The sequence below is a fragment of the Xiphophorus hellerii genome, chromosome 22, assembly GCF_003331165.1.
Source record: "Xiphophorus hellerii strain 12219 chromosome 22, Xiphophorus_hellerii-4.1, whole genome shotgun sequence".
Classification (NCBI taxonomy): domain Eukaryota; kingdom Metazoa; phylum Chordata; class Actinopteri; order Cyprinodontiformes; family Poeciliidae; genus Xiphophorus; species Xiphophorus hellerii.
Window position 1 is genome coordinate 14,379,798 of NC_045693.1, and position 11,355 is coordinate 14,391,152.

General features: G+C 37.2%; 1 protein-coding gene across 3 annotated transcripts in view; it reads left to right on the forward strand.

Moving 5' to 3' along the window:
- The window catches only part of ptpn20 (protein tyrosine phosphatase non-receptor type 20), a 34,040-nt gene extending 23,422 nt beyond the window's left edge, over nt 1-10,618 (forward strand). For 2 of the 3 annotated variants that reach the window (XM_032552560.1, XM_032552561.1), the window contains exons 37-47: nt 899-1,060; nt 1,136-1,385; nt 2,206-2,312; nt 2,471-2,553; nt 4,148-4,281; nt 4,380-4,528; nt 4,660-4,750; nt 6,410-6,744; nt 6,822-7,037; nt 7,415-7,477; nt 7,572-10,618. In XM_032552560.1, coding sequence (XP_032408451.1) covers nt 899-1,060; nt 1,136-1,385; nt 2,206-2,312; nt 2,471-2,553; nt 4,148-4,281; nt 4,380-4,528; nt 4,660-4,750; nt 6,410-6,744; nt 6,822-7,037; nt 7,415-7,477; nt 7,572-7,682 — 1,701 coding nt within the window. In that variant the 3' untranslated portion in view covers nt 7,683-10,618. Of the gene's footprint in view, nt 1-898; nt 1,061-1,135; nt 1,386-2,205; nt 2,313-2,470; nt 2,554-4,147; nt 4,282-4,379; nt 4,529-4,659; nt 4,751-6,409; nt 6,745-6,821; nt 7,038-7,414; nt 7,478-7,571 lie in introns of those variants that run through there. The other variant, XM_032552562.1, reaches the window with a different exon arrangement.
- Nucleotides 10,619-11,355: the final 737 nt, after the last annotated feature.

An 11,355-nucleotide genomic window follows, 5' to 3' on the forward strand; every position in this document is an offset into this window, starting at 1 on the left:
TTTTAACAACATCTTACTTCAGACATAAGGCCATAGTCTAAAGAGATTTGCACTGGAATATCTTGACTGAAATTAGCATGTCTATATTTTTAATATGATTTGATCAGGTTGATAATTTAGCACATAATATATTTCCAATTAACAATATCCAGACACAGCCTCTTTCACATCATAGCTCTGCAATAATCATGTAACCATGAGCCACCCCCTAGTTATGGATCACTTACATATCATACCAGGCTTATAATGAGATCATGTTACGGGCCATGTGTAAGATGTAAAATATGTCAGGGATTTTCCCTCTATCTGGCTCCATTTGCAAATGCATTTACTGCTTTAAAAACAATCAGTGTTCAAAGTCGTATTGTCTGCACAAAATCTGCATATTATTCTGATCATTCTAACATATTGTGTCTTTGCTTTTATCATTTGAACGCCATCACCCATGTTCCATAGTCCTGAATTACAGTTCACAAGTTTATTATTGCCTGCCATTGTGTAACATGGATGTCATCTTGGTGGGTGGACCTTAAACCCTCCATTTCATGTCAGGGCCTTTTAAGTTATTGTGAACAACAAATGATTTGAAAGGGCCTTTAAATACTAAGTGGAAAAACTTATATTCAATCAACTGAATAATGTGCATAAACAATAATAAGGTTTTACACAAGAAAGTACGATATGATTTTAAAAGATAGACACAGAAAATTCAATCTTGTGGTCAACATAATCACAGACAGTTTGCAGACACTTTTAAAAGATGAATTTTGTTAATGTCTCTTTATTGCAAAGTATTTTCATCTTGGGAATTTTTGTTAGCACATGCCTTGATGTATGAAGTTTTGTAAACTTATAATGCACGTTAAAAAGTATTTATTTCATCAATTTTGCTCTTTAGAGTTGCATCATGCAAGTGGAGTTCAAAAAACCCGAAGGCGGAGGCCTCGGCTTCGCATTGGTCGGTGGAGCTAATGGCACCATGCTCCGAGTTAGAGAAATCTGCTCAGGTGGAGTAGCTGAGCAAGACGGCCGGCTGAAAGTTGGGGACATTCTTTTAGAGGTGACAAACCATCATGCAGAACCGCCGTTTAGTTTTCTCCTTTGTGTTTTCTGATTATCGCTTTTTTACGGCCAGGTGAACGGTGTGATTGTGTCCGGCCTGAGCCACAGTAAAGTGGTGGATATTCTGCGGAAGGCTGAGGGGACAGTGCAGCTCACTATTTGCAGGGACATCCTGCCCCTGACCTACTCTGAGTCACCTACTCCGCCAAACATGTCTGCTCACACTGAGGCTATTTTAGCAGAGCAGCCAGCTCATATGTCCAACTCTGATGTCTGCTCAGCTCCTGAAAGCCTGCAGGATAGGGAAGCTGAGCGCCTTGTTGGTATGATGTCCAGCTTCTCTCTTTCTTTTTATCAATTTGACTAAATAAGATTCTTAAATGTTGCATTGCAAGTTCCCTCCACTTTTACTGTAAATATGTGGAAGCCTTGAATTAGTCTTTCACTGAATTACATGTATTCAGTAAGAAATATTTTCATTAATATCACTGCGTCACTTTTAATGGCTTTATTTCTACTGTCTGATAAAAGAAATGTGTATTTTTTATTTATACTTTAGTTTTGGATTTATTAGTGTGTTCAGGAATTTTTAAGTATTAATCACTTCATGTTCTCAATGGATGTTATATAGCAGAGCCAAATCCCAGTTTTCTCCCATTCATTGGATCTTTCATGTGGATAGTACTGTGATATACATGTCCGAATAAACTAACATATTGTCTTAGACGCAAAAACCGTCGCAGTCCACAGACCTCACCACTAACGGAAATGTGTGGTTTGGAGAGAAATGTGCCTCAGAAAGGACCATAGACTGTGGAAGAGATACTGTGCAAAGAGGAACACTTAAAAATCTTTCTTTCTATGTGATCCCACTTTATGAAATATTGAAGGTTATTCCCCAGCTGAATAAATGTGCTAAAAGTTTCAATTTTTCTAACTTTTGAAAGCGCAAAAGATTAATTTATTAAAACTTTTAGGCAAGGCAGGTTTATTTACACAACACGATTCACATTAAGGGTAATTCAGACTGCTTCACAGGAAAAACAAAGGAACAGAGATTTCCAATAATTGTGGAGGGTGCTGTTGAACCTTAATAAAGTGTTATCTTGAGTAATATTGACAGCTGAAACTATACATTTTCAGATGCCTCTTTAGAGCCTGTGGTTAATGAAACTGAAGTTATCCTCACATCACCGCCTCCTCCGCCTCACAGAGTTACTGTTATGAGGGATGAGACTTCAGTTCAGGAGGTAACACTGATATCAACACAAATGCTCTAATCCTAAATTCATAATTTAACTTAACTGTCTGTTTAAAAAAGTTAATGTTCCATTCCTCTTTGCTAACATGCACTAACATCTTCCTCCTCCTGTCTGTTGCTTCCTCTTGCTGCTTGTCTGTGGGACAGGAGAGTTGTAACAACACCCCCTCTCATCAAGCTTGCTGCCCATCCCTCAATGTCACTGAAATGTTGCATGGAGCGTCTGACAGGTATCGACAGCTCCAACTTGTCCCTGGTCCTTGTATGTCGTCTCTGTTGTCCTTCTCTCCACCTTCTTAAGCTTCCTGTTCTTGTTCTGTTTACTGGAGTTCCGCTTTTAACCACACGGGGACAGCAGAGAGCAACAAATAATGCTGACCATTAACCTGACCAGAATAGTTTTCAATAGGTTTATTGGACCGATCTTTTTCAAGAAAAAGACAGTATGCTGACACTTATGAAAGAGCTGAAAAGCGTTTTTGAAAAGTTATGTAACTGAATTATATATTTGAATCTTGGACAAAAGAAAAATAATTAAAATTAAATGTTTTTCAGTTCTGTTTATTTATAATGCCAATTCACAGCAAAAGCCATCTCAACATATTCTAAGATAAATTGGTCATTTTTTTATACAGAAATACATAATCAGTCTAATTATATAGACAGGTTTAATGAAATTAAATAAAATCTTTCTAAATCTACACAAGTAAGATTTAGCGACCTTTTGATCAATGTGAATTGATTCCCATAAAAAGAAGAAAAGTACAAAAACACCTGACTTGTCACGAGAGTTTGCTTTGCTTGATGAAAGGACTTTCTGAAGTCTGAGGTCCAAATTTAGAGGGAAATCGACTGTTATGATGTAAATGTAAAACATACATAAAGCAAATCATAATTGATTACTGATTTAAATCTAATTAAAATTGTTGTTGTTTTTTAAATGTCATATTAGAAATTAAATAATTATGAACTTTTTCACATCTTGTCACATTGCAACCACAAATTTCAATATGTTATAGAATGATTTTTGAGGATAAGCTTATACAATGTAGAAAATAATTGTTTTGTTGAAAGCAAAGGAAACATGGTTTCAAAATTTCTTACAAATAAAAATCTAATAAGTGTTGTTTGAATTTGTACTTTTCCAGCTTTACTTTTAATTACCCTAATTGAGATTCAGTTCAGCCGCTGGCCTTTGGAAGTAAGAAAACTGCTAAATTGACTCAATCTGTGTGTAACTAAAGTTCAGTATTAATCTGTTCTGTGAAGCAGACCAGTCAGGTTGCGGGGTAGTTTAAAGCAGAGCTGGTGTTTGAACATCTCACATGTGATCAATCTGTTATCCAAAAACAGTACATTTATGAAGACACAGTCGTAACTGACGACAGGCCAGTAGAGAGTATTAATATAACAAGCAGCCAAGACATATATGGAAACTTCAAGAAAGTTTAAGAAGTATGAATACTTTTGGAAATAGCCATGTATTCTGTTGTAGAAAAAGGGAAACCTTTTGTCAAAAGTAGACACTGAATGTTCCTTCTATATAAAACATTCAAATGTATATTTTTAGTATGATTACGCATTTTTAATGTTAATTATTCATTAAATGACTTGAGTTTCATTAACTAGTTATTCTTTTTATGTGTTATATAACTGTTATATAATATTTATAAATTTCTGAAAACACTTTTACGTTAAAAACATAGCATGCCCTATACTTGATGTGAACAGTAGTTCTATAAAGAAGCTTTTACTTGGTTCATTTTAGCCACTCTACAGGAAAACAAGTTTGTGGCCTAATTTCTTCCCCACCTGCTCATCTAGGAGACAAATTGTGACCAAACTGTTGGACCAGTCTTGCAAGGATATCCGGAAAACCCAATCAGATGGTTGGAGCAGCGACGAAGATGATGATGTATTTGACGCAGCGTGTCAGGAGGTTTCCTCGCCACAAACAGGTGCCTAAGCTATCTTTCATTCTTTACTGTAATTTTTAATTTATCGTGCACATTATCTTTCGTGAGTGTTAAAAGAAAATCCTTTTTCTTCTCCCCAGGTCCGCCTTTGGTGTCACAGGAGGAACTGGCCAGTCTAGCACTGATTACTCCTGCCAAGACCAGCCAGTACTCAGGCTCCAGAGTCAAAGCTCTCATAAAGATCCTGCAGCATCAACTGGACCAGCAGGAACTGGTCAAAGAGTTTCTGGTGTGCTTTAAGATAAAAACATTTCAAAGCATGGCAGTATGCAGCAAACAAGCTTATGAACATATTTGGACTTCTTTTATATTCAGTTGTATTATTTGTTCTTTTTATTTTTTGTATTGTGTTAACTTTAGGCTCTGGAGCATTTGAAACCTTCGGACAACTGCTTGGTTGGAAAAGCTCCTGAAAACAGAGACAAGAATCGCTACAGAGACATCTTACCCTGTAAGACGACTTCCTTTGCTTTAGATGACATTATTAATGTTATTATTGTTCACAAATTTCTATAATATTTGCTGAGTGTTATTAGAAGCCTTTTAACAGACAAGGTGGAGATGTTGTATTGGGCAAACTTATTAGTACCCGTTGTATAGATGTGTCAAAAAAACTTTAGAATGATTTCTTTGGTGGGTCTCATGATTTCACTACATTCATTCAGTATGGAGAATAGAATAGAAACATTAGGCTGCTGTAGTAATAGATTAAGTAATAATACTACAATGCACTTTTCTCTTAGCCTGATGAACATGTAATGAAGACCATTCCTGTAATTATCCAGATTTATGTTTTTAATAAATTAAGAAGGAAATTGTTTTAGAAAAAACACGATCATATAAAAATTTTACTGTAAGTATACGCAGCAAAATGATTAAAGGAAATCATTTCTCTTATGTAATTGAGTGTTAATATCCAAAAACGTAGCCTCAGATGGTTATCTAGGGAAGCATAGCTACCAAACACATGGATGTGCTTGAGAGCTGTCCAGACGGTTTTTCTTCTCACACGCTGGCTGTGTGTGGGGGTGAGAAGGGTCAACACTGAGATGAATGAGTGTGATAAAAGGAGAAGTGACTCCCAGTGGAATTAAAACTTCCACATCTTGCCATATGCCTGTTAACTGGTTAAGAAAATAGAAAATTTTTGTTTTAGTTCCCGGCTTGGAGGTATTTTTTCAAAAGAGACAAATTTCCAGTTTGTGTATATTTCACTTTTTTAATGACCACACAAGCAGGATGTGCAGACCTGTAACATTCCCAACCTCAATGGGTCCATGACCAGTCCCATCAATAAGAGCTTATATCACAGCATTTGGATACCCAGTGTTGAGATTGTAGAGCAATGTTGAAGGATGTAGCATTTTTTTATATTAATCATGGGTCCAAAGCCACTGATGCAAAGCTGTGGAGCTATGTTAGCGGAGCATGGAGCCTTTTTGTAATTGCTTATTTTATTAAACTTTGCTAATAATTCTCATACAGGAGTATGAGGGGGAAAAAAACTCTGACAAAAACGATTTACTACCACCCACTAATAGGTGTTGCTTTGACTTAGAGCAACAAGTAGATAAACAGTAAATCACACTGACAAAACAAAAGCTGAATCACTGGATCATCACCTTTCAGACAAGCCATGGTCTTATTGTTGTCTTTTTTTTTTTTTGTTTGTTATTTTTTGCTTTCGGTCAAAAATTGTACACTTGTTTTCAGGACGTTAATCAGAGGCTACTTACAGAGACAGGTGCATGTTGAACACATAATTATGTTAAAAGCAAAAAGTTAACTTTCACAAAAGATTTTTCAGGTGAAAGCAAATTTTAGACTGAGTAACTGTAAGCTTGTGAAGAATGTTTGAAATAATTTTCTTTCATCTACCTTGTTCTGTGTGAACCAGATCTCAAATTCACAATGTCCTGACTCTAAAAAGCTACTGTAAAATTCAGATTGTTGTATCTACATTGTTCAGCAGCAATGTTTGCCAAGATGATAGAGTTTGGTATGGAAGGTGGATCAAAATTGATGACTCTTTTCATAACTGCTCACAGTTCTAGTTTAATTCATTTTTATATTTGAACAATCAACAGCTGTATTGTCTCTACTTCTGCAGATGATAAAACACGAGTAGCCATCGGAGAGAACCAGGAATACATCAATGCCAGCTACATCCGCATACAGGTCGGAGCAGATGAGTTCTTCTACATCTCCTGCCAGGGCCCTCTGCCCTCCACTGTTCAGGCCTTTTGGCAAATGGTCTGGGAAAACAAATCTGACATCATCGCCATGATGACACAGGAAGTAGAACGAGGACGGATTAAATGTCACAAGTATTGGCCAGAGAAGCAGAACACACTTTTGACCACTGGCAGGTACCAGTTGCACCTCGAGAATCAACAGTTCCTGGAATACTTCCACATAAAGGTCATCCGCATGGTGGAAATGGAGGTGAGAAAGGAGCCCAGTACTGATTGAGTTCAGTGATGAATTTCAGTGTAAGGAGACTGAGCTTTGTGTCATTTCAGACTGGTGAGACGCACTTTGTTCACCACCTGAAGTTCACACACTGGCCGGACCACGGCGTTCCACAGAGCTCTGAGCAGCTGGTTCGATTCATCCGCTACATGAGAGCGGTGCACCACGGGGGGCCGATCACCGTTCACTGCAGCGCTGGTATCGGACGGACAGGAGTTCTCATCTGCACCGACATTATCCTCCATCTCATTGAGAATGACCTGCCTGTAAGTGAAGGCCAGTTCTTACTAATAATTAGGAATGTCCAGATCAAAATTTTAATAATAGAAAATCCCTGAAAACATAATGGCACTTATATCTTCTTATATGATCATTCTTAAATCTGAGTCATACAAACTCTGATACTGATGGTCAAAACTTTACAGAACACAGAAATCAGTCACACACCGCTGACTGGTGCTTGATTGGGTTTTGCAGTCTAGTAGACTTCCCCTTCAGATTGTTTATAGAGCATTTTAGAAGTGGAACATTAATCAAATATTTTTTATCTAATATTTAACGTTTATTTAGTGTTTAGATTCTTACAGACATAGTTCAAATCTCTGCTTGAGTTGTTCATGACAGCTTGCTACTCTGTTTCTAGATTAATGTAAGCGATGTTGTAAAAGAGATGAGGCTACAGCGGCATGGGATGATTCAAACCAAGGTTGGTGAAAAAGAAGGAATAAAGGATAAAAGTTTAAAGTTTATCATGCAGATAAAAGCTTGACATGGCCTTTGCTCCCCCCCTTTTTTTCCAGGAACAGTATCTTTTCTGCTACAAAGTCTGGTTGGAGGTTTTACAGGGAATTTTACAACTTCAAGGAAACCAGTGGCAACCAGAAAGTCCCAGAGACCACAAGATTGTTTGAATGTTTCCCTGTCAAGTTCAGCAACATATACCTGTAAAGTAAAGGCTGTGAGAGATCAATCACAGCAAAATATTTTACAGGTGGCTCTTCTTCCTTTGGTGGTTGTTCCCTTTAGTTAACTGTAAAATCTTATGTAGTGTCAGTTTTGTTATAATGAAAACTTTCCTTTTCAATTCATTAGTTGTTTTGTTTTCTGCATATGTCTTCACGGTGCTTTAATGATATCAGCTTATCAGTTGCCTTCTGTTTTAAGTTAGTTTTTCTTTTTGTTTGAACTCAGACAGCATGAAATCTCAACTTCTGGTAAACTTCAAATCTTCTATCTACCTGTAACGTCATCCAGGTTTTAGACCTTCACACTTTTCTTTTACGCATTTGTCAAAAGTATGAAGCAACATGATTTTATTTAAGTGCATTTGTACCCCGGAAAAGGGTGTGTAAGCTGAAGAAAATAAATTAATTATGTTTCGCTTCATTGTGAAGGAGGACATGAAAAGAATCAAGTGCCTTGGAGAGACACACCCCACTTGCTTTACGATAAACCCACACCACTTGTTATAAGTGACCAAGGGCAAAACACGAGAAACTTAACATAGCACCTGGTGGTGGTTAGAGTGAATGTAAAGTTTTCAGCCTGTTCTGGGTCTGAGATGAACATTTTGTCAATTCATACCGGAGGAGGATTACATCTCATATTTTGGTTCGTAGTTTAACTTAAAAGCAGTGACATGTTCACACGTCGCCTATTCTTAGCTTCTGTTTTTTTGTTTTATACAGAAAATTGTCACGATGAATCACATTACCACCACTTGCATATTCTGATACAGATGAAGAATGATTATTCGTAACAAATGTTTCAGTGAATTCATAAAATTTTCAGATAATTTTTACTAAAATTTGGAAGTGTTACAAACAAGGTATCCAGATTTTTTTTTTCTTTTTTGTAAAGTATAAATTTCACTGTAATTTAAATGATTAGCCAGACTTGTTAAGTGATGACATCCTTTATCTGTATTCAACAGCTATTTTAATACAAACTCAGCCAAAAATGCAAAAAAATATTATGAGGTTTACAAACTTTACATTTTGCCACTTTAGATGTTGTACGGCGCAACACAACTTACACCTCCGAGTCAGAGATCAAAGACGATTCATGGCTGCTGGGTTGGACTTCAACCTCAGATGTCATTGCTTATGAGCTTTGTTCATTCAGCTGCTAACCAACACACACCAGCTCTTTATTGCATGTAGACTCAAGAAGTACAGATGTGCTAGCCTGCAGTTTGACTGAATTACTTGAAAATGATCAAAATATGGAATGTAAAAAATGCAACTCCTTCCGAAACGAAGGCGCATTAAGAATGTCATTTTTCTTACCTTGAAAACATCTTCCAAAGTGTTTGGAGCATGCTGGAAAGTCACGTGGATCACTTTACTTTAGCCATGTGTGTGGCCATGCAGAGCAATCAACCTTTCTGATGCACATGCAGTGCATCGCAAAAGTATTCATACCCCTTGATCTCTTTGACATTTTGTCACGTTAGAACCACAAATGTCATTGTATTGCATTGGAATTTCATGTGATAGAGCAACACAAGTAGTGCATGATTGTGAAGGGGAAGAAATGATACATGGTTTATTTTTCATTGAAAACATTTAAAAACGTGGTATGCATTGTTAAGCAGCCCAGTTGAGTTAATATTTTATACTACCACCATTTTGAAACTTGACTGAGTTGATCTGAACCATTCTAATACAACTTTAGAGTTGCTGTCCTGCTGAAAGGTGAACCTCCAGTCCAGACTTTAGTCTATGCAGTTGTGTATTTTTACATCATTTTTTCCATATAGGTTACAAAGTTCAATGTAGGTTTCATCCGAGCACCTTTCTTCCAAATATCTCTGACACATCTTGGAGGGTAAACTTGAAATGGGACTTATCGTGGCATTCGTTCAACAATAGGTCTCTTCTTGCATCCTCATCTCTTTGTACTATAAAGGCCAGATTTGTGGAGTGCACAACAAATAGATGTTATTTCAAGACAGTTCCCCAACTTGGACATGAATCTCTCCAGCTCTTCCAGAGTTACTGTGCTAGTCTTGGCTGCTTCTTTGACTAATGTTCTCCTTTCCAGGCCTGTCAGTTTAGGTAGGCAGCCATGTTTTGGTAGGTTTGCAGTTGTGTCATATGTTTTCCATCTTTAATGATGGATTAAATAGTGCTTCACAAAATATTTGTAATTTGTGATATTGTTTTAAAACCTGACTTTGCTTTAAATTTCTACACAAGTTTATCCCCGACTTGTCTGCTGTGTTCCTTGGTCTTCATGATGCTGTTAGTTCGCTAATGTTCTCTGACAAAACCTCAGAATTGTTCACAGAAGACACCGAGATCAGTGTACAAAGAGGTGAACTCATTAGGTGACTTCTAAATGCAATTGGTTGCACTGGATTTTACTTGTGGGTTTCAGAGTAATGTATGCCACACTTTTCAGATGTTTTATTTGTCATCAAATTTGTCACATAGTTTTATTTCTACATAACAATCATTTGCTACTTTGTTCTGGTCTAAATAAGATACTAAGAATTTTTTTTTACTTTTTCACATTTTGTGAAAAAGCTCAAGGGGTATGAAGACTTTCCCAATTCACTGTACAGCTAAGTTATGTGCAAGTTCTCTGTGAGATCCTGGTGGTATGTTTTCTGCCTCACATCTTGGATAGAATAAGCAGAAACACATTTTGCATTCATCTGGGAAAGTGCATCTTGTACAGTCTAGCAAGTGCTTATGCTAAGGCATTGTGAAATGTGATAATTAATTGCACAACTGCTTATTTATGCTAAATTAAAAATCTTGTTACACTACCAGCCACTATGTAACCAATAACTGAGAACAATGTAATACCTCTCTCTTTAATTAAAAGCTATTCTGAAACATGTTTGTCTGTATTAAACCACCCTTTCCCTCGCTTGACTCCCTGCACACAACATAACTCAAGTTAAACAACGGAACAAGAGTAGCAGAGAGGATTTTCCCCAACGCCACACAGAGAACAGAGAGTCGGGGGCAGCCTTAAATCTAATTCCTCTACACCCCCTTTCTCCACATTTACTGCAGGGTACACTCCCTCTTGGGTTTTACTGCAAGGTAAATAAGCTAGTCTCACAGGGGCCTTTTGTGACAGCATGGAAACCCCTGGAAACACACTACATACTCTGCACACATAAAGCTGATGCCGTTGAAGCCATAGAGCTGATTTACTTGCTAACTTCAGCTCTCCTCTTTATGTCTAGTCCTGCAATTCTTGTGCACTATATGTACCAACACTTATTTTACAGAAATACACAATCCCCCCAGTCACCCTGTTCTTAACTCCCCTTCATTCTGCCTCGTTATTGCTGTGAGTTATTGCTAGAGCAACAGCAGCTAAATATATTCAGGGGATATTCCCGTTTCTGGATAAGTCATTTAATCAAACAGTAGACTTCAAATCACAGGAGAAATTAAGAATTATTGCCTTGAAAATATAGGAAGGGAGGATGACTACTTCAAATCATGTAATCTGAGCTTATCCTGTTCATTCTCACAATTTAGCAATAACATTTTTTACTAGGGAGGAAGTTGTTGATAAAGCCATTAACAGAAGACTCATCATTCACGGTGTGATTTAAAA